This window comes from Oncorhynchus mykiss, chromosome 8 (genome assembly GCF_057628025.1).
Source record: "Oncorhynchus mykiss isolate SJ-2025 chromosome 8, ASM5762802v1, whole genome shotgun sequence".
Lineage (NCBI taxonomy): Eukaryota > Metazoa > Chordata > Actinopteri > Salmoniformes > Salmonidae > Oncorhynchus > Oncorhynchus mykiss.
This window is the reverse complement of record NC_143029.1, coordinates 8,815,717-8,838,658: the sequence shown is the minus strand read 5'-3', so window position 1 is coordinate 8,838,658 and position 22,942 is coordinate 8,815,717. Positions and strand designations below refer to the sequence as shown.

General features: G+C 44.5%; 3 protein-coding genes across 4 annotated transcripts in view; 2 read left to right on the top strand and 1 right to left on the bottom strand.

The window, feature by feature from the left end:
* Window positions 1-1,771: 1,771 nt before the first annotated feature.
* LOC110529314 (neuroendocrine protein 7B2) lies at window positions 1,772-18,405 on the top strand. 2 transcript variants are annotated; one of them, XM_021611436.3, is made up of 6 exons: window positions 1,772-1,960; window positions 2,625-2,853; window positions 4,918-5,067; window positions 15,381-15,493; window positions 15,820-15,873; window positions 16,208-18,405. In XM_021611436.3, the coding sequence occupies exons 1-6, from the start codon at window positions 1,889-1,891 to the stop codon at window positions 16,310-16,312; spliced, it is 723 nt and encodes a 240-aa protein (XP_021467111.2). In that variant the 5' UTR covers window positions 1,772-1,888; the 3' UTR covers window positions 16,313-18,405. The 2 variants fall into 2 exon arrangements, with proteins under 2 accessions (XP_021467111.2, XP_021467112.2); XM_021611437.3 differs by having other exon boundaries at window positions 1,898-2,000.
* LOC110529313 (uncharacterized) overlaps window positions 16,394-22,942 on the bottom strand; it is a 58,256-nt gene continuing 51,707 nt past the window's right edge. The window contains exons 16-17 of the mRNA XM_036984665.2: window positions 22,689-22,770; window positions 16,394-19,800 (exon numbers count right to left, since the gene is read on the bottom strand). Of these exons, the coding sequence (XP_036840560.2) occupies window positions 19,753-19,800; window positions 22,689-22,770 (130 nt within the window). The 3' untranslated portion in view covers window positions 16,394-19,752. The remainder of the gene's footprint in view (window positions 19,801-22,688; window positions 22,771-22,942) is intronic.
* LOC110529315 (gremlin-1) lies at window positions 16,852-18,405 on the top strand. Its single transcript, XM_021611439.3, has 2 exons — window positions 16,852-16,973; window positions 17,179-18,405. Exon 2 carries the CDS (start codon window positions 17,180-17,182, stop codon window positions 17,723-17,725), a length of 546 nt encoding a protein of 181 aa, XP_021467114.1. The 5' UTR covers window positions 16,852-16,973; window position 17,179; the 3' UTR covers window positions 17,726-18,405.

Here is a 22,942-nt window from a genome sequence, read left to right as displayed (position 1 = left end):
AGGTAATGTGTTCAGAGCAGAGCCAGGTAATGTGTTCAGAGCAGAGCCAGGTAATGTGTTCAGAGCAGAGCCAGGTAATGTGTTCAGAGCAGAGCCAGGTAATGTGTTCAGAGCAGAGCCAGGTAATGTGTTCAGAGCAGAGCCATGTAATGTGTTCAGAGCAGAGCCAGGTAATGTGTTCAGAGCAGAGCCAGGTAATGTGTTCAGAGCAGAGCCAGGTAATGTGTTCAGAGCAGAGCCAGGTAATGTGTTCAGAGCAGAGCCAGGTAATGTGTTCAGAGCAGAGCCAGGTAATGTGTTCAGAGCAGAGCCAGGTAATGTGTTCAGAGCAGAGCCAGGTAATGTGTTCAGAGCAGAGCCAGGTAATGTGTTCAGAGCAGAGCCAGGGAATGTGTTCAGAGCAGAGCCAGGTAATGTGTTCAGAGCAGAGCCAGGTAATGTGTTCAGAGCAGAGCCAGGTAATGTGTTCAGAGCAGAGCCAGGTAATGTGTTCAGAGCAGAGCCTGTGCCAGTAAGGTCCTGACCTCTTTGAAGAGGCTGTAGTATACTTACATACTGGGAGCTAAGTTACCATTCTATTTTGGAACTGATGTTCTGTGCTGTGAAATATATTTAAATGCATTTCCCAGATTGAGATGCGTATAAATTTAGCAGATGCTTTGATCCAAAATGTCTTGCTGTACTGTACAGTTCCTGCAAAGGTCATGTAATTGTTTCCTCTCTGCCTTTCTTTCCTTCTCTCAGGTGTGCTGAGAACAGATGACTAATAACCTGGCTGTGGTCTATGCCCCGAGCCACAGCCTGCTTCCCCAGGTCAGGCTCCTGTCCCTCATCCCTGTTGGCCAGGTCAGGCTCCTGTCCCTCATCCCTGTTGGCCAGGTCAGGCTCCAGTCCCTCATCCCTGTTGGCCAGGTCAGGCTCCAGTCCCTCATCCCTGTTGGCCAGGTCAGGCTCCACCCCAGTGATGACAGAGCTGCAGAGTACAGGGCAAAAATGTATTATTTTATGCTATTCTCTTTCCTACAAAGCAAAGGAAAACAGAGCAAGGTTGGGTCCTTCATGGTTCCACTTATGATAGGTGGACCCATGAACTCTTAACCGTTTTGACTCCCTTTCTTTACTGCCCTCAGAATGGATTCGTGGAAACGTAGGGGGGTTTTTGAGCCAAAAGGCTGAGTGACGTGTCCGCCTGTCTCCTGGTCTGGGGAATGCTGTACCGAACCCTCCTGGAAGAGCAGGAAGCTGTACCGAACCCCCCTGGAAGAGCAGGAAGCTGTACCGAACCCTCCTGGAAGAGCAGGAGACATACCGCTCTGGATAGAGTTCTATTCTAGGGAGTTTTTCCTAGCCACTGTGCTTCTACACCTGCATTGCTTGCTGTTTGGGGTTTTAGGCTGGGTTTCTGTACAGCACTTTGAGATATCAGCTGATGTACGAAGGGCTATATAAATAAATTTGATTTGATTTTGATATTCATCACATGTAATGGTCCACATGGCAGTTGTCGTGGTTTTTATGATTTTTGCATTAAAGATAAAAATGGGGGGTTTATCAATGTCATATTTTATTGTAAAGACATTCTGTTATATCTTTGGAGCCTTTTTGACTGCATATTTAATTAATTTCCCTTTACATATTCCCTGTAGTCCAATGTGTCTGTAAAACTTACTTTTTTAATAAATAGGCCTTTTAAAATTATTTTTCTTTGGAATCAAATTTATGAAAATTGACGACTATTTTAGCCACAGTTTAGGCTATTGCATGTTTGTCTACTAATTTATAAAGAACACGAAAACGCCACCCTGATGCGCTAAATTATCGACATCGTTTAAAGACATTCACTGAGAAGCCAGGGATTGTTTTTGTGCCTGTAAGAGCCAGCAAGGTAATGATCCGTGGAGCGAGGACTGCATCCTCCGTCAGCATCACAAGCTCTTTCTCACCGCATCCAGGATACACCGTAAGGAAAACGATACATCGTGAAGTCAGATAAATATCGTGTAGGCCTTTTCGATATGTGTAACAGTAGCCAATGAGATTGAAAATATTGCATCTGTTGAATGTCGTTTATTGGTATATCCTGAATGTGTATGACTGTTGCGGCCTCTGTAGCATATTTGCCCGATGGCGCACATTTTTGTTTTCACTGAAAAGATGCAAACGCACGTATGCCTTAATTCCAGATATAGGTTGATTTAGATTTATATGGCTAATTAGGATTACGCGTGCAACATTTTGCAATGTATATAGTACATGTATTTATGTTCTAGACATAATTTACAAATAAAACACTTAGCGTACCTGCGTAATAATGGATTTATTAGGATGGTTCTAGGTTAAGCCAATGTCTACATTAATTTGGTTTTCCGCAGTGTTTGGACATAAAGCGATTCCAATGGCCGAATGGTGTGTGATATTATTATCTTACAGGGGGAAGGAACAACAAAAGTGTCTATTTGCACCTGCTTCTGTTAGTCAACTGTTTACATATGGGTTAATGATGGTTTCTGTCAGGTGGACATCCTTCTGAAATATAATTAGAATGACGTTTTCAGTTGCATTTTCTACTAAATACATGATTGATAAGCAACGTTATATATATATTTTTTATCTCCCTATTGCAGACAGAGATGGGTTCGACGGTCAGGTTGAGTAGAACCGTGTTGCTGGGCGTTCTAGTGTGCATGGCGGGGCTGGCATCCGCCCGGAGCCCCCGCACGGCAGACCAAGTATCTGAGGCCGATATTCAACGCCTCCTACACGGCGCCATGGAGCAGCTTGGCATCGCTCGGCACAGGATCGAGTACCCCGCTCACCAGGCCACCAACATCGTGGGTCCCCAGAGTATCCAAGGTGGGGTCCATAATCTGAGTTAAAGGAGTTGTCTGTTTTAGTCATAGTGCTGTAGTAGTTGGCTTGACCTAAAGTATATTTCAGGCTTGTTAATCTTCTTTTTTTTGTTGTCAATGAAGCAAAAAGTACAGTAACTGTATTGTATTTGACAACTTGTTTAGTAATCAAACACTATACCTATAAAACAGTATGACGTGTAAGACCACAAGCCCAGTCTGTGTGTATCTGGGGTGTGTCATGATTTGGCACATGGGTTATGTCTAAGAAATATACTCTCCACTCTATTGCAGGCAATTTTCCATTGTGAAATTAAATGACATCTGTTTTGAAATGTTCCCTACCAGTAATTACACCACAGAGCTGTCTTGTGTCCAGTTCATAGCCTTGGATAAATCACTCAGCGACATCCCATATGTTCAAAAGTAGTGCACTTCATAGGGAATAGAGTTATGGGCCCTGGTCAAAAGTAGTGCACTTCATAGGGTATAGGGTTATGGGCCCTGGTCAAAAGTAGTGCACTTCATAGGGAATAGAGTTATGGGCCCTGGTCAAAAGTAGTGCACTTCATAGGGTATAGGGTTATGGGCCCTGGTCAAAAGTAGTGCACTTTATAGTGTTATGGGCCCTGGTCAAAAGTAGTGCACTTCATAGGGTATAGGGTTATGGGCCCTGGTCAAAAGTAGTGCACTTTATAGTGTTATGGGCCCTGGTCAAAAGTAGTGCACTTCATAGGGAATAGGGTTATGGGCCCTGGTCAAAAGTAGTGCACTTTATAGTGTTATGGGCCCTGGTCAAAAGTAGTGCACTTTATAGTGTTATGGGCCCTGGTCAAAAGTAGTGCACTTCATAGGGAATAGGGTTATGGGTCCTGGTCAAAAGTAGTGCACTTCATAGGGTATAGGGTTCCATTTTGTACATGGCCATAATGGAGTTTAATAACAGGTCTACATCGATGTGGACCGGCAAGTAAGCTATTTTATATTACACCGAAGCTCCTGCCAAATGTTCGAGAGTATTGAGGGGATATATTCTGTGGGAGAGAGGGCATGCATCTCGGAGCGAGGAAAATGTTTTGCCAATGGTTATAGTTCCCAGTGTGGAGATCACATTTACATTTCAGGCCTTGGATTTCTGTACTTGGGATTGTGTTTGGAGATGGGACATGTGCAGTGATTTTGCAAAGTATTCAGACTCCTTGACTTTCTCCACATTTTGAAACTTTACAGCCTTATTCTAAAATTGATTAAATATTGTTTTTCCCTCATCAGTCTACACACTACCCCATAATGACAAAGTGATTCGATTTGTTTTTACAAAGGTATTCAGACCCTTCGCTATGAGACTTGACATTGAGCTCAGCTGCATCCTGTTTCCACTGATCGGCCTTGATGTTTATACAACTTGATTGGAGTCCACCTGTTGTAAATTCGATTGGACAAGAAATGGGCTCCCGAGTGGCGCAGCGGTCTAAGGCACTACAGTCACCACAGACACCCTCGTTAGATTCCAGGCTGTATCACAACCGGCCGTGATTGGGAGTCCTATAGGGCAGCGCACAATTAGCCCAACGTCATCCATGTTTGGCCGGTGTAGGCCGTCATTGAAAATTAGAATTTGTTCTTAACTAGTTCATCTAGTTTAATAAAAGTTACATAAAATTAAGAAAGTGAAGGCACACACCGTAGAGCTCCGAGACAGGGTACTTAAAGAATGCACTGTACACCAATAACATATCTAGGCTTAGTATTGTATTCTGATATAGATTTCAATTTTACTTGTGCTAATCAAATTGTTAAAGCAGCAGTCTTGGATCTTAATAAGCACAACACATTTATAACATATCATATGAATTGGTTGACGTCGTACACAATTGGATGACATGCTACACAAAAAAAACTGGGGATCTGATTTGGCTCGTGAGCACCACTTTCAAAACTACTGGCTGAAATTCAACAAGTTCTGGAGCATCACTATAAAACGTAAGAATGGTAGTAAACATGCCCTGTCTGTCCCTGTCATGACTAAAAAAAATATATTCTTGTCATGTTCTGTTTCCTCCACTAGGTGGAGCCCATGAGGGGCTGCAGCACCTGGGTCCCTATGGAAACATCCCCAACATCGTAGCTGAGCTGACAGGGGACAACATCCCCAAATACTTCAGTGAGGACCATGGCTACCCCAACCCTTCCAACCCATGTCCACTAGGAAAGACGGGTAAACACATAGCTATATTTCTGTTTGACAAGGAATTCTCCTTTAGGCTTGGTGCCTAACTTTCAGTACCGTTACAGTCTTGCAAGACCACAAGACAGACATCAAGTTAGCTAAAGCAGGAACAGGCTTGCACTCAGCGAGGCTCTATCCGTTGTTTCTGGGTGGTTGGTTCTCTGTCCCTGTATTAAATGTTTTGTCACATGCGCCGAATACAACAGATGTAGACCTTACAGTGAAATGCTTGCTTACAAGCCCTTAACCAACAATGCAGTTTTAAGAAAATACCGGCCCCCCAAAAAAATTCAACGACATCGTCTGGTATTGAGGTCCTGGATGGCAGGAAACTTGGCCCTGGTGATGTACTGGGCTGTACGCACTAACCTTGCTGTCGGAGGCTGAGCAGTTGCCATACCAGGCAGGGATGCAACCAATCAGGATGCTCTTGATGTTGGTTCTACAGCTGCTTCTGAGGACCAATGCCAAAAAATTACTCCTGAGGGAATAGGTTTTGTCGTGCACTCTTCACGACTGTCTTGGTGTGTTTGGACCATGTTAGTGTGTTGCTGTTGGGGAGGCAGGTAGCCTAGTGGCTAGAGCGTTGGCCTAGTAACCGAAAGGTTGCAAGATCGAATCCCCGAGTTGACAAGGTAAAAAGCTGTCGTTCTGCCCCTGAACAAGGCAGCTAACCCACTGTTCCTATGCCATCATTGAAAATAAGAATTTGTTCTTAACTGACTTGAATAAAGGTTTTAAAAAATGTGTGGACCCCAAGGAACTTCAAGTTCTCAACTACAGCCCCGTTAATGAGAATGGGGGTGTGCTCGGTCCTTTTCCTGTAGTCAACAATCATCTCCAATGTCTTGATCACATTGAAGGAGAGGTGCAAGGACAACAACCACACGGTAAGGTCTCTGGCCTCCTCCCTATAGGCTGTCTCATCGTTGTCGGGGCTCAGGCCTACCACTGATGTCATCAGCAAACTTAATGATGGTGTTGGAGTCGTGCCTGACCGGGCAGTCATGAGTGAACAGGGAGTACAGGAGGTGGACAGAGCACACACCCCTGAGGGGCCCCTGTTTTGAGGATCAGCGTGGTTGATGTGTTACCTACCCTTACCTCCTGGGGGCGTTCTGTCAGGAAGTCTAGGATCCAGTTGCAAAGGGAGGTGTATAGTCCCTGGGTCCTTAGCTTAGTGATGAGCTTTGAGGGCACTTTGGTGTTGAACACTGAGCTGTAGTCAATGAACAGCATTCTCACATAGGTGTTCCTTTTGCCCAGGTGGGAAAGGGCAGTGTGCGGTGCAATGGACGTTGCATCATCTGTGGATGTTTGGTATGCAAATTGGGGTGGGTCTAGGGTTTCTGGGATAATGGTGTTGCTGCATTTCATGGCTACAGATGTGACTGCTATGTGTTGGTAGGCAGGTTACCTTTGCTTCCTTGGGTACAGGGACTATGGTGGTCTATTTGAAATATGCAGATATTACAGACTCAGGGACAGGTTGAAAATGTCAGTGGAGACGCTTGCCAGTTGGTCATGCTCGGAGTACACGTCCTAGTAATCCGTCTGGCCCTGCAGCCTTGTTAATGTTGACCTGTTTAAAGGTCTTACTCACATCGGCTGCAGAGAGCGTGATCAGTCATCTGGAACAGCTGATGCTCTCATGCATTACTTGCCTCAACGCGAGAATATACAGTTGAAGTTGGAAGTTTACATACACTTTAGCCAAATGGATTTAAACTCAGTTTTTCACAATTCCTGGCAACATTTAATCCTAGTAAAAATTCCCTGTTTTAGGTCAGTTAGGAACACCACTTTATTTTAAGAATGTGAAATGTCAGAATAATAGTAGAGAATTATTTATTTCAGCTTTTATTTCTTTCATCACATTCCCAGTGGGTCAGAAGTTTACATACACTCAATTAGTATTTGGTAGCATTGCCTTTAAACTGTTTAACTTGGGTCAAACGTTTCAGGTAGCCTTCCACAAGCTTGCCACAATAAGTTGGGTGAATTTTGACCCATTCCTCCTGACAGAGCTGGTGTAACTGAGTCAGGTTTGTAGGCCTCCATGCTCGCACACGCTTTTTCAGTTCTGCCCACAGATTTTCTATGGGATTGATGCCAGGGCTTTGTGATGGCCACTCCAATATTTGGAAGACCCACACTTAAACTTCCTGACTGTCTTGATATGTTGCTTCAATATAGCCACATAATTGACCTTCCTCATGAAGCTACAGTGCCTTGCGAAAGTATTCGGCCCCCTTGAACTTTGCGACCTTTTGCCACATTTCAGGCTTCAAACATAAAGATATAAAACTGTATTTTTTTGTGAAGAATCAACAACAAGTGGGACACAATCATGAAGTGGAACGACATTTATTGGATATTTAAAACTTTTTTAACAAATCAAAAACTGAAAAATTTGGCGTGCAAAATTATTCAGCCCCCTTAAGTTAATACTTTGTAGCGCCACCTTTTGCTGCGATTACAGCTGTAAGTCGCTTGGGGTATGTCTCTATCAGTTTTGCACATCGAGAGACTGACATTTTTTCCCATTCCTCCTTGCAAAACAGCTCGAGCTCAGTGAGGTTGGATGGAGAGCATTTGTGAACAGCAGTTTTCAGTTCTTTCCACAGATTCTCGATTGGATTCAGGTCTGGACTTTGACTTGGCCATTCTAACACCTGGATATGTTTATTTTTGAACCATTCCATTGTAGATTTTGCTTTATGTTTTGGATCATTGTCTTGTTGGAAGACAAATCTCCGTCCCAGTCTCAGGTCTTTTGCAGACTCCATCAGGTTTTCTTCTAGAATGGTCCTTTATTTGGCTCCATCCATCTTCCCATCAATTTTAACCATCTACCCTGTCCCTGCTGAAGAAAAGCAGGCCCAAACCATGATGCTGCCACCACCATGTTTGACAGTGGGGATGGTGGCTTTCTTCTTGCCACTCTTCCATAAAGGCCAGATTTGTGCAATATACGACTGATTGTTGTCCTATGGACAGAGTCTCCCACCTCAGCTGTAGATCTCTGCAGTTCATCCAGAGTGATCATGGGCCTCTTGGCTGCATCTCTGATCAGTCTTCTCCTTGTATGAGCTGAAAGTTTAGCGGGACGGCCAGGTCTTGGTAGATTTGCAGTGGTCTGATACTCCTTCCATTTCAATATTATCGCTTGCACAGTGCTCCTTGGGATGTTTGAAGCTTGGGAAATCTTTTTGTATCCAAATCCGACTTTAAACTTCTTCACAACAGTATCTCGGACCTGCCTGGTGTGTTCCTTGTTCTTCATGATGCTCTCTGCGCTTTTAACGGACCTCTGAGACTATCACAGTGCAGGTTCATTTATACGGAGACTTAATTACACACAGGTGGATTGTATTTATCATCATTAGTCATTTAGGTCAACATTGGATCATTCGGAGATCCTCACTGAAAGGGGCTGAATAATTTTGCACGCCCAATTTTTCAGTTTTTGATTTGTTAAAAAAGTTTGAAATATCCAATAAATGTTGTTCCACTTCATGATTGTGTCCCACTTGTTGTTGAATCTTCACAAAAAAATACAGTTTTATATCTTTATGTTTGAAGCCTGAAATGTGGCAAAAGGTCGCAAAGTTCAAGGGGGCCGAATACTTTCGCAAGGCACTGTATCTATTATGTGAAGTGCACCAGTCCCTCCTGCAGCAAAGCACCCCCACATGATGCTGCCACCCCTGTGCTTCACAGTTGGGATGGTGTTCCTAGGCTTGCAAGCCTCCCCCTTTTCCTCCAAACATAGCGATAGTCATTATGGCCAAACGGCTCTATTTTTGTTTCATCAGACCAGAGGACATTTCTCCAAAAAGTACAATCTTTGTCCACATGTGCAGTTGCAAACCGTAGTCTGGCTTTTTTATGGTGGTTTTGGAGCAGTGGCTTCTTCCTTGCTGAGCGGCCTTTCAGGTTATGTCGATATAGGACTTGTTTTACTGTGGATATAGATACTTTTGTACCTGTTTCCTCCAGCATCTTCACAAGGTCCTTTGCTGTTGTTCTGGGATTGATTCGCACCAAAATACGCTCATCTCTAGGAGACAGAACGCGTCTCTCCTTCCTGAGTCGTATGACGGCTGCGTAGTCCCATGGTGTTTATAATTGGGTACTATTGTTTGTACAGATGAACGTGGTACTTTCATGTGTTTGGAAATTGCTCCTAAGGATGAACCAGACTTGTGGAGGTCTACAATTTTGTTTTTGAGGTCTTGGCTGATGTATTTTGATCCCCCCCCCCCTCCCCCCATGATGTCAAGCAGAGAGGCACTGAGTTTGAAGGTAGGCCTTGAAATATAGCCACAGGTACACCTCCAATTGACTCAAATGATGTCAATTAGCCTATCAGAAGGTTCTAGAGCCATGACTTCCTGATGATTCGGTCTTAGTCCTGTATTAACACTTTGCCTGTTTGATGGTTCGTAGGGCATAGTAGGATTTCTTATAAGCTTCTGGGTTAGAGTCCCGCTCCTTGAAAGCGGCAGCTCTACTCTTTTGCTCAGTGCGAATGTTGCCTGTAATCCATGGCTTCTGGTTGGGTTATGTACGTGCAGTCACTGAGGGGATGACGTCCTCGATGCACTTATTGATAAAGCAAGTGACTGATGTGGTGTATTTATTTATTTATTTTATTTTTTTATTTAACCAGGTAGGCAAGTTAGTTCTCAACAAGTATTCCTCAATGCCATCGGAAGAATCCCGGAACATATTCCAGTATGTGCTAGCAAAGCAGTGCTGTAGTTTAGCATCTGCTTCATCTGACAACTGGTGCTTCCTGCTTTACTTTTTGTTTGTAAGCAGGAATCAGATTTACCAAATGGAGAGCCAAATTGTACACGTCTCTGTGTGGAGTAAAGGTGATCTATAATTTGTTTTGCCCTCTGGTTGGACATTTAACATGCTAATAGAAATGAAGTAAATCTGATTTAAGTTTCCCTGCATTAAAGTCCCCGGCCACTAAGAGCTCCGCCTCTGGATGAGCTTTTTCTTGTTTGCGTACGGCGGTATACAGCTCATTGAGTGAGGTTTTAGTGCTAGTTGTATGTTCTTAATGTCGTCGTTCAGTCACGACTCTGAAACATAAGATATTACAGTTAATGTCCCGTTGCTATGTGCTTTTCAGCTTGTCCCATTTATTTTCAAGCGATTGAACATTAGCTAGCGGGACGGAAGGCAAGGGAAGATTAGCCACTCATTGCCTGATCCTCGCAAGGCACGTTGATCTTTTTCCACAATCTCAGTTTCCTTCTCCAGTGAATCACGGGGGATCTGTGCCTGGTTGAGTGTCTGTAGTAGTATATCCCTCCTGTCCAACTCATTGGGGATCTGGGCCTGGTTGAGTGTCTGTAGTAGTATATCCCTCCTGTCCAACTCATTGGGGATCTGGGCCTGGTTGAGTGTCTGTAGTAGTATATCCCTCCTGTCCAACTCATTGGGGATCTGGGCCTGGTTGAGTGTCTGTAGTAGTATATCCCTCCTGTCCAACTCATTGGGGATCTGTGCCTGGTTGAGTGTCTGTAGTAGTATATCCCTCCTGTCCAACTCATTGGGGATCTGGGCCTGGTTGAGTGTCTGTAGTAGTATATCCCTCCTGTCCAACTCATTGGGGATCTGGGCCTGGTTGAGTGTCTGTAGTAGTATATCCCTCCTGTCCAACTCATTGGGGATCTGGGCCTGGTTGAGTGTCTGTAGTAGTATATCCCTCCTGTCCAACTCATTGGGGATCTGGGCCTGGTTGAGTGTCTGTAGTAGTATATCCCTCCTGTCCAACTCATTGAAGAACTCTTCGTCCAGTTTGAGGTGAACAATCGCAGTTCTGATGTCCAGAAGCTCTTTTCGGTCATAAGATGGTAGCAGTCACATTATGTACAAAACAAGTTATGAACAACGCAAAAACAAACAAAAAATAGCATGGTTGGTTAAGAGCCGGTAAGATGGCAGCCACCCCCTCCAGCTCCATTGACATGTATTTTATAATCTGAGGAATCCTCCTAGTACTTGTCCCTGACTCGTTGTAGCTGCAGATCAGTGGCGGTCAGTGCCGTTTGTGATGGAGGACATTTTATTTATTTTTTTGTATCAGCATGGCCTTATTTCTATTACAACATGTTGGATGACTGTCATTCATATTCCATTCACCCAGTTCAATGTAACATCTATAGGTTTAGGTTACTGTCATTCATATTCCATTCACCCAGTTCAATGTAACATCGATAGGTTTAGGTTACTGTCATTCATATTCCATTCACCCAGTTCAATGTAACATCGATAGGTTTAGGTTACTGTCATTCATATTCCATTCACCCAGTTCAATGTAACATCGATAGGTTTAGGTTACTATATGATACTCACATTTCCCCTATACCCATCATGAGGTTGCTACAACCTGGCCTTCAAATTAAAGTCTAGAACATAGGTGTGCGCAGGTCGAGAGAAATCTGAGATGACAATGACACATGGACATACAGTGAAACATTCAATACCGCCTTCCACACTCTTGTCTGCGTCTAGCTTAACTAGGGTGTAATCATTATTCCAAAAGTGGCAAACGAGAGTTTCTATTGGACAAATTTGGAATATTTTTTATCCGTGTTTCATTTGCTTCTGTTTTAGAAACGTTTTTCAACATTTGGTGGAATGAATACACCCCTGATCACGCATAAACAGTCACTTTCATAGCAGCCCCATTGTATTAATTCTAGCCTCTGTGCACTCTCATCCTCTCACTTTTCCCCTTTGTTTGTGGACTTCAATGAACACATCAGCTGTATGTGACCAGGTGGAAAAAACCTTTCCAAGCCAAACCTTGTCATAACCACTTGTCACACTCTGACCATGATTTGCGTTGTTTGTTTCTATGTTTTGTTTGGTCAGGGTGTGATATGAGTGGGCATTCTATGTTGTATGTCTAGTTTGTCTATTTCTATGTGTTTTGGCCTGATATAGTTCTCAATCAGTGGCAGGTGTTTGTCGTTGTCTCTGATTGGGAACCATATTTAGGTAACCTGTTTTGGATTGTGGTTGGTGGGTTATTGTCTATGTTATGTTGCATGTTAGCACAGTGTTTCTATAGCAGTCACATTCGTCTTGTTAGTTTGTTTGTTTTGTTTAGTGTACTTCGTGTTTTTTTGTCAATCATTAAAGTATGCATTCACACCACGCTGCGCTTTGGTCTCCTCACTACGACGATCGTGACAGAAAAACCCACCTACAACGGACCAAGCAGCGTGGTAACGGCCAGCAGCAGCAGCGGCAAAGAACGCAGGACTCGTGGACTTGGGAGGAGATTCTAGATGGTGAAGGACCCTGGGCACAGCCAGGGGAATATCGCCGCCAGGCAGCTCCTGGCTGACTGACGGCTAAGGACAGACTGGCGGCTCAGGACAGACGGGAGACTCTGGCGGCTCAGGACAGACGGGAGACTCTAGCGGCTCAGGACAGACGGGAGACTCTGGCGGCTCAGGACAGACGGGAGACTCTGGCGGCTCAGGACAGACGGGCGACTCTGGCGGCTCAGGACAGATGGGAGACTCTGGCGGCTCAGGACAGACGGGAGACTCTGGCGGCTCAGGACAGACGGGAGACTCTGGCGGCTCAGGACAGACGGGAGACTCTGGCGGCTCAGGACAGACGGGAGACTCTGGCGGCTCAGGACAGACGGGAGACTCTGGCGGCTCAGGACAGACGGGAGACTCTGGCGGCTCAGGACAGACGGGAGACTCTGGCGGCTCAGGACAGACGGGAGACTCTGGCGGCTCAGGACAGACGAGGCGCACTGTTGGTTCTGGTGCGTGGTGCCAGCACTGGTGGTACAGGGCCGATGGACACGCACCTCAGGGCGGGTGCGGGAAGGAGAAACAGGGAGCACTGGGCTTTGGAGATGCACAGAAAGCCTGTGCGGGGGGCTGCCACCGGAGGGCTGGTGCGTGGAGATGGCACCAGATAGACCGGACCGAGAAGGCACACTGGAGATCTTGAGAGCACCCTGGCTGGATACTCACCCTAGCCCGGCAGATGCGGGGAGCTGGGATGTAGCGCACCGGGCTAAGCACGCGTACTGGGGACACCATGCGCTCCACCACATAACACGGTGCCTGACCAGTACAACGCCCGCCACGGTAAGCGCGGCTCGGAGAACTGTAACACCGAGCTGGCACAGGACGTGCAGGGCTAGGGAGGCGCACAGGAGGCCTGGTGCGTGGGGCTGGCACAGTCTTCAACAGATGGCTAGCACGCACCTCAGGACGAGTATGGAGGGCTGACCCAGGTGACATCAAATCCCCGACACGCTCCGACGGGTGGATGTCGTGCCTCAAGCACCAACACAGCACCTCCCTCATAACTCTCTCCTCCAATCTCCCGATTAACTCATTCACTGTCTCTGCTTCGCTCACCTCCAATACCGCCCTGACCGGCTCTGGTTCCATCCTTGGCTCCTTACGGTAAGCAGGGGGAGTTGGCTCAGGTCTGACTCCTGACTCTGCCACACTCTCCCTGTGCCCCCCCAAAATATTTTTTTGGGACTGCCTCTTGGGCTTCCAGCCGCGCTGCTGTGCTGCCTCCTCATACCGGCACCTTTCTGCTTTCGCTGCCCTTGAAGGGTGTGAATGAGTGGGCATTCTATGTAGTATGTCTAGTTTGTCTATTTCTATGTGTTTTGGCCTGATATGGTTCTCAATCAGTGGCAGGTGTTTGTCGTTGTCTCTGATTGGGAACCATATTTAGGCAGCCGGCTTTGGATTGTGGTTGGTGGGTTATTGTCTATGTTATGTTGCATGTTAGCACAGTGTTTCTATAGCAATTACGTTCGTCTTGTTAGTTTGTTTGTTTTGTTTAGTGTACTTCGTGTTTTTTTGTCAATCATTGAAGTATGCATTCACACCACCCTGCGCTTTGGTCTCCTCATTACGACGATTGTGACGCCACTATTCACAGCCTACGTTGTCTCCATATTAGCTAAAGTAACGTCTTTGTCAACATAGCTAATAGAATTAACGCGTTAGTAAACCCGCTACTATCATGCAGTAACTTTAGTGTATAGTCAGTAAGCAGTACACCAGTGGGCCCCGGGGCGATACATTAATAAAACCAAAAGCTTACCTTGACTTGTAGTTCCAGTGTTGTTGGATAGTCATAGCCAGCTAACTAACATAGCATCCCTCGGTTTGAGCCGGGTGTTTGAGTAACTAAACTAGCCAGATGCATTTGTTAGCTAATTAAGTGAGAGAGACAAATTTTGACTTGCTTCGCCTTCATTTTTGAAAAATAATTTGTTCAAAACTGTTCAACTATTGTCGTTCCCTTTTGAGTCAGCTACTCACATTTTATGCACTGCAGTGCTAGCTATCTGTAGCTTATGCTTTCAGTACTAGATTCATTCTCTGATCCTTTGATTGGGTGGACATGTCAGTTCATGCTGCAAGAGCTCTGATAGGTTGGAAGATGTCCTCCAGAAGTTATAATTACAGTGCAAGTCTATGGAAGGGGGTGAGAACCATGAGCCTCCTAGGTTGTGTAATGAAGTCAATGTAGCCAGAGAAGGACGGCAACTAGCTGTCCTCCAGACACACCGTGGTGTTACCCTATAGAGGTGCTGTTGAGGCTACTATAGACCTTCATTGTAAAAGTGTTTCTATCAATTATTTGGTGAGGTGAATATATATATATATATACAGTATATATAAAAAAGGATGACTTTATCCATGTTTTACAATTAAATATATAATTGAAATTCACTGAGGAGGATGGTCCTCCTCTGAAGAGCCTCCACTGCTGCAGAATAATCTAGGGTTTGCCTTGTCTATGTCCTTTTCTCATTTGGGAAAAAAAATCCATTCTCCTCCGTAGCACCAGAAACCGATGAGTTGTCGAGGCGATGTCAGTTTTGTTAGTGTCCTCCCCTCTAACCACGTTCCATCAGAGTTTTGATATCTGCCACACCACCTTTGAATCAGCTGTTTTAAAGAAAATCACACACACGTTTAAAAGGAATAAGTAGAATGTTTTTATCTATAAAATGTCTTGAACAACTAACTTCATTTGTTTTTGACTTTAGACAGTTATTTTTTGGATCCTACCCCTGTAAAAGCAATTTGCCTGACGACGTGAGTGGAGGAGTCCATTTTTGTCCACATTCCGTCTCCTCGCCGCCTCTCCTCGTTGACCTTTTTTTTTTAAATGTGTTTTTATTTTTAAAGCGAGAGCGGATGCAGGAGTTGCACAGATCCAATGTTGAAAAAATGTTGACCATGTCCTCTCTTTGCTTGTTACTGTAGCTGCAGATGGTTGTCTGGAGAATGTCCCAGACACAGCAGAGTTCAGCAGAGAGTTCCAGAAGCATCAGCACTTGTTCGACCCAGAACATGACTACCCTGCTCTGGCCAAGTGGGTGAGTGACTAGGGCAACTTGGTAAAATTGCCTTCAGAGTGTACAGGCAACTTCACCCTCCTCCGCTAGGCTCGAGTGGTTACAACAAAGCTGTGCCCCCTTGTACCATTGAATAAGTCCATCTCCTTACCCTCTTTTAGGAAATGTTTTTCCGCTTGTATTAACTGACACCACACCCCATCTGTGGACACTAGACAAGTCAACCACGGAAGGGTCTTTGTTCCCTGAAAAGGCTCAAGCTATGTGTTTACGATTACAGAAAATAAAATCATGTGCTTTAAAACAATAGAAACATTCTTTGTCACTAACTTACTTTGTCATTTCAGAACAAGGAACGGTTGTACCAGAAACTGAAGGGAGGACCCAAAAGAAGACAAAGGGTTATAACTGTTTTTTCCTCAGCTTTTTTTTGTTATTGTTTGTTTAAGCTTTTGTATAAATTGTATCTGTGAAACCACATCCACACCATTGAGTTGTTATGCCCTGAAGGGGATAATGCCCTTTTAAACTCACATTTCTGGATTAAGTTGCATGTTGACCGACCAATGTCAATTTTGAATCCAGACGACATTCTTTCATTTCTCCGTCGATGATCACAAACGCCTCTGGAACACCTATAGCCTATTTACCAACACCTTTTTCAAGAATGTCATAAGATTTGATTTTAAATCCCAACAACAACGCAATGTCGTATTTGCTCCCTTTTCATTCCAGAGTGTCAATAACCCCTATCTGATGGGTCAGAAGCTGGACAACGTTGTAGCCAAGAAGTCTGTTCCCCACTACCCGGAAGAGGAGGACTATAGAACATCCACCTGAACCCCACCCCGCGTTGTTCTAACGTTACTAACCCCACCATGTCACAAACTAAAGTATATTCCAAATGACATCATAAAAGTATTGGGAGTGTTCTCTAAATATTACTTTAATCACCATTACATTATGTTGAACTGCGTAGCCTACTAACAACTTGTGTATAAAAAAAAATACATAAAAAAAAAGGTATTATACTCTGCTATTTTCAGTTCTCAATCAATCATTGATCTATCAAAAGTATTGATATTCAGTTTATTTGTGTGCCTGTGATGTATGATTCACCCTGTGAAGCTGAATTCTCTGTTTTTATCAAACAAATATGCTGTTGATGTTTTGATCTGGTTTTGCTTCTTTTTTGTGTGGCTCAAGCCTTAACTAAGTCTCTTGCTGTTTTCTTTCTGATCATTTTCTGTTCATTTAAAATAAATGATTTACTCTGCAAGTTTCCCAGGTTTGAGCCATTTTTACGTAGGATCTATCAGAGGATGACGGGCGTTGGAGGGGGCGGGTACATCCCTCTACTGTACTTAAATCTGAGACAGTACAGCTAGACAGCAGTTTGTTTTGCCTCTTCCGAGAAGAGATCATACAGGGATAATTATATTTAAGCAATATCTTAATCCCGCAGGGAATCTTTGTGTCGTGTCGTTTGTGTAGGACACAGGTGAGCCAATCTAGCTATTTATCGTTTTCGCTCTACCAATTACGATGTTGAAATGATTCTATTAGTCTTAACTGTACGCTATAACCACTTGGAAATGTATTTGGTTTGACATTACTGCATAAACCTTCCTAAAAGTTATGCGTACTTTGTTCTGTTGATTTCCATGACGGCTTTAGTTGTAATTATGTAATATTCCATAGATCAGGATGAAGACGTCAGTCTTTGCCTCAGCCATGGTGTTGGGACTACTCTTCTGTCCGCAAAGGAGCGCAGGGGTAGGTGGCTACCAGGGTTCCTTTCAGCACCCATACAAATACAACTCCAGTCCCAACCAGTCTGAGCGCTCACCGCAGCAGCCACCACAGAACGGATTTGTCTCCCGCCAAATGGGGCCAGTAACTGCCAACGACGAGGTTCTAGAATCCAGCCAAGAAGCCTTACACGTCACGGAGCGCCGGTACCTCAAACTGGACTGGTGCAAAACGCAGCCGCTGAAACAGACGATCCACGAGGAAGGATGCCTCAGCCGCACTATAATCAATCGTTTTTGTTACGGGCAGTGTAACTCCTTCTACATCCCCCGACACATCTACGAAGATGACGGGGCTTTCCAATCGTGTTCCACCTGTAAACCGAAAACATTCACAACTGTCACCTATACCCTCATATGTCCCGGCCAGTCACCCAGCTCCCGAAAGAAACGCGTCCAGCGCGTGAAGACGTGCCGCTGCGCTTCCATAGACCTGGATTAGGCCTAGTTAAAACCATAGATGGACACAGTCTCTGTTGGTTTGCTTTCCACGGGAAGAATTAAAAGGTACCGACCAATGCATACAATTAAATGTGCTTCCATTGCAAAAACCGAATATGCACGAGGGAGAGAATATACAATCTTAATCCGAAAAGGGGAGATCAAAAGACAACGAAACCAAGGGATGGAACTGTTCAAAACCATTCCAAAACCCTAAACTGGTAGCTATGCCAACCCCAACAGACTCCCCAGTGTAATGTATGGGACTATAATGACTGGTTTGGCATAATTGTCTGGTTTGGCACATTGTAAATGGCTTATGGCTTCGAGCGTAATGTTTTTTTAATGATATTGTTGGTTTGCGCCTAATACAAATAACAGTATCACTGTGGATACGAGAAGGTTTGCGCATGATTGCCATTTAAAATAAGTCGAAAAAGCCACAGTGTAAGAATTTGACAGACTATTTTTGTAAACCGTTGAGAGCATATATTGTTTCCACTGTGTGGAATATGAGTTGGTAGATGCGTTCTCTTCCAGAGCGCTAGACGAGTGTGGTCTTCATGAATATTGGCTTTTCTTTTAAAACTTTGCCCTGTTAGACGTCACTTAATGTACTTGTTATTGTATTAATCATGTGTATAAAGTGGTTGCTGAATAAACTCATGATTGTACACCTTATTGAACTAGTTTGTGTTGTTGGGGTTGTAACAACAGACTGATTGCAAGATAAAGTACATAAATTATATATATATATATTAATATGATTGACAGTGGAAATGTAAGATTATAAACTTAAATGTATTATAAAACAAACAAAACTTCTGATATTTAATATCAGAAAACAGACAACTGAATATCAAATCTATTTTTCATAGAAAGTTTACCATACAATCTAGATACATTGTCTTATTAATTTGTCCAGTTATTAAATCAGCTATTAGCCTGTTTTTTTATAAATATGTTTTTTTTTAACAGGGCAATGCTAGGATGAGGTGCAGAATCAAAAAAATCAAAATGAACATAAATATTTATCATCCTATTGCCAGTATCCCGTTGGTCAGTGAATGCATCTGCAACTTTGTGACCTCTGAACCCATTGTAAAAGGGGTTTCCTCTAGTGTCCAGCGAGGGCAGGGTCAATGGGCATCCAGGACAGTACAGTGTTCCAGGCTTGGTCCATAACAGGGTGGGCAGGATCAGAGACTAGTATGATCCTGATCACCCCCCTGTGTGGGTGGCTTAGTGGCGGTGACGTGAGAAGGTGGGAGGAGTCCCCAGTCCTGTGTGGGTGGCTAAGGGGCGGTAACGGGAGAAGGTGGGAGGAGTCCCCAGTCCTGTGTAGGTGGCTAAGGGGCGGTGACGGGAGAAGGTGGGAGGAGTCCCCAGTCCTGTGTGGGTGGCTAAGGGGCGGTGACGGGAGAAGGTGGGAGGAGTCCCAAGTCCTGTGTGGGTGGCTAAGGGGCGGTGACGCGAGAAGGTGGGAGGAGTCCCCAGTCCTGTGTGGGTGGCTAAGGAGCGGTGTCGGGAGAAGGTGGGAGGAGTCCCCAGTCCTGTGTGGGTGGCTAAGGAGCGGTGTCGGGAGAAGGTGGGAGGAGTCCCCAGTCCTGTGTGGGTGGCTAAGGGGCGGTGACGGGAGAAGGTGGGAGGAGTCCCCGGTCTGTGTGGGTGGCTAAGGGGCAGTAACGGGAGAAGGTGGGAGGAGTCCCCAGTCCTGTGTAGGTGGCTAAGGGGCGGTGTCGGGAGAAGGTGGGAGGAGTCCCCAGTCCTGTGTGGGTGGCTAAGGGGCAGTGACGGAAGAAGGTGGGAGGAGTCCCCAGTCCTGTGTGGGTGGCTTAGGGGCGGTGACGGGAGAAGGTGGGAGGAGTCCCCAGTCCTGTGTGGGTGGCTAAGGGGCGGTGACGGGAGAAGGTGGGAGGAGTCCCGAGTCCCCTCACACATCAACCCATCAGTCCCCTCACACATGCGCCCTCTTCTCATTAATGTATTTTCTTCTCTGTCCTGTTCTTCTCTGTCCTGTTCTGTCTCTCAGCTTGTGGCCACCATGTTGGCTTCTTTCTGGCGCAGTCTCTCTTTCTGTCAGGGCAGGGAAAAGTGGTTATTGTTTTTCATTAGGGACAGTAAGCAAATTGTCTCCACATACTGTACTGGCTTTTAAGTAAGCCTTGTCCAACTAAGTCATTAAGCCTTGTCCAACTAAGTCATTAAGTAAGCCTTGTCCAACTAAGTCATTAAGCCTTGTCCAATTAATTTATTAAGTAAGCCTTGTCCAATTAAGTTATTAAGTAAGCCTTGTTCAATTAAGTCATTAAGTAAGCCTTGTCCAACTAAGTCATTAAGCCTTGTCAAACTAAGTCATTAAGCCTTGTCCAATTAAGCTATTAAGTAAGCCTTGTCCAATTAAGTCATTAAGTAAGCCTTGCCCAACTAAGTCATTAAGTAAGCCTTGTCCAACTAAGTCATTAAGCCTCGTCCAATTAATTTATTAAGTAAGCCTTGTCCAATTAAGTTATTAAGTAAGCCTTGTTCAATTAAGTCATTAAATAAACCTTGTCCAATTAAGTCATTAAGTAAGCCTTGTCCAATTAAGTTATTAAGTAAGCCTTGTCCAACTAAGTCATTAAGAAAGCCTTGTCCAATTAAGTCATTAAATAAACCTTGTCCAATTAAGTCATTAAGTAAGCCTTGTCCAACTAAGTCATTAAGTAAGCCTTGTCCAACTAAGTCATTAAGTAAGCCTTGTCCAACTAAGTCATTAAGGAAGCCTTGTCCGAGCCAGAACAGCCCATAGGGGGAGGAGAATTTCACACTTTTGAGGCCCAGTGGAAGTTATTATGCATGGAACAGTAATTAAATTATTCAATCAAACCCAGGTTCCTGAGATAGATAAACATTTTTTTTTGCCTGAATCACAAAATCTATCAAATGGATGATGCTAATAACTTAGCCCCAAAATCTGGTTAGCGTGATAGGATCATGTCATCATCTATCTATCGTACTCTCACCAGACTGTTAGGGTGTACTTCATATCTTTATACCACAGCATTGTTGAACCGTCGTTTCTGATTGGCTTGAAGGGCATCTTTGAGTGTGCATTATTTCTCTTTATAAACTGGGTGGTTCGAGCCCTTATGCTGATTGGCTGACAGCCGTGGTGTATCAGACCATATATCACGGGTATGACAAAATATTTATTTTTACTGCTCTAATTACGTTGGTAACTAGTTTATAATAACAATAATGCACCTCAGGGACTTGTGGTATATGGCCAACGTACCACGGCTAAGGGCTGTATCCAGGCACTCTGCATAGTGTCGTGTCTAAGAACAGCACTTAGCCATGGTATATTGGCCATAATGTTTATCTTGCCTATGCCGCTCTGTCATTGCTCTTTCATATATTTACATGTATATATTCTTATTCCATTCCTTTACTTAGATCTGTGTGTATAAGATAGTTGTTGGGGAATTGTTAGACATTGCTGCACTGTCGGAACTAGAAGCACAAGAATTTCGCTACACTCGCATTAACATCTGCTAACCATGTGTATGTGACCATTAACATCTGCTAACCATGTGTATGTGACCATTAACATCTGCTAACCATGTGTATGTGACCATTAACATCTGCTAACCATGTGTATGTGACCAATAACATCTGCTAACCATGTGTATGTGACCAATAACATCTGCTAACCATGTGTATGTGACCAATAACATCTGCTAACCATGTGTATGTGACCAATAACATCTGCTAACCATGTGTATGTGACCAATAACATCTGCTAACCATGTGTATGTGACCATTAACATCTGCTAACCATGTGTATGTGACCAATAACATCTGCTAACCAGGTGTATGTGACCAATAACATCTGCTAACCATGTGTATGTGACCAATAACATCTGCTAACCATGTGTATGTGACCATTAACATCTGCTAACCATGTGTATGTGACCAATAACATCTGCTAACCATGTGTATGTGACCATTAACATCTGCTAACCATGTGTATGTGACCAATAACATCTGCTAACCATGTGTATGTGACCAATAACATCTGCTAACCATGTGTATGTGACCATTAACATCTGCTAACCATGTGTATGTGACCATTAACATCTGCTAACCATGTGTATGTGACCAATACAATTGTATTTGAGCTTCCACACCACCTCATGCTTTATTGCTTAAGTAATGTACTGCAATAACCATGAAATTCATTCTAACATGTTTTCTGTTTGTGTTGAGTTGAGTGGTAATGTTTCCCTGAGACTCTCCACACTGTCAGGGTTAATCAGATGTGATGGATAGTCGATAGTGGTGCTCAGAGCTTTATACTGTATGCAGGGGCGCAGCTTTCACTGGGGACGGGGGGAACATGACGAGAGAGAGAGCGAGAGAGAGAGAGCGAGAGAGCGAGAGAGAGCGAGAGAGAGTGAGAGAGAGCGAGAGAGAGAGAGCGAGAGAGAGCGAGAGAGAGCGAGAGAGAGCGAGAGAGAGCGAGAGAGAGCGAGAGAGAGCGAGAGAGCGAGAGAGAGCGAGAGAGAGCGAGAGAGAGCGAGAGAGAGAGCGAGAGAGCGAGAGAGAGCGAAAGAGCGAGAGAGAGCGAGAGAGAGCGAGAGAGAGCGAGAGAGCGAGAGAGAGCGAGAGAGAGCGAGAGCGAGCGAGAGAGCGAGAGAACGAGAGAGAGCGAGAGAGAGAGAGAGAGAGCGAGAGAGAGCGAAAGAGCGAGAGAGAGCGAGAGAGAGAGCGAGAGAGAGCGAACAAAAATTACATTTTTGATACAAGACGAGGCAACAGTGTGCTTTAGGACCATGTGGACACCTCAGAGAGGTTGGAGAGGCTGTTTGGATTATTTATCCAATCAGATAAAAGAAAATCTATGTCCCTCCCACTTCTAAAACCAAAGTTGCACCCCCTGACTATATGTCTATCTTAAGTTTGAGTTGTGTTGTTCTCACCAGACTGTTAGGGTTGATCTTCCTAGTTTCCACCTTCTTGTCTGCTGTAATCTTCTTCACCGACAGCTGAGCCTCTTTCAGTCTGGGAGAAAGAGGGAAGGATGGGGGAAAAGAGCAGGTTCACATCAGTTTCATAGTGAGAGTGCTGACCTAGGATTACCCCCCCCCCCCCCCCCTATCCATGTAATCCTAGGCACTGTTATCAGAATTGATCCTAAATCAGAACTCTGAGACACTTGATACGTACGCCCCCC

What these genes read in the sequence shown, in the direction of transcription:
- LOC110529315 (XM_021611439.3), top strand. Translation starts at nt 17,180, where the DNA reads ATGAAGACGTCAGTCTTTGCCTCAGCCATGGTGTTGGGACTACTCTTC.
- LOC110529314 (XM_021611436.3), top strand. Translation starts at nt 1,889, where the DNA reads ATGATCCGTGGAGCGAGGACTGCATCCTCCGTCAGCATCACAAGCTCT. An exon ending in CACCGCATCCAGGATACACC is followed by an intron (nt 1,961 to 2,624) that starts GTAAGGAAAACG and finishes TCCCTATTGCAG; the next exon opens with ACAGAGATGGGTTCGACGGT. An exon ending in GACCCAAAAGAAGACAAAGG is followed by an intron (nt 15,874 to 16,207) that starts GTTATAACTGTT and finishes TTTTCATTCCAG; the next exon opens with AGTGTCAATAACCCCTATCT.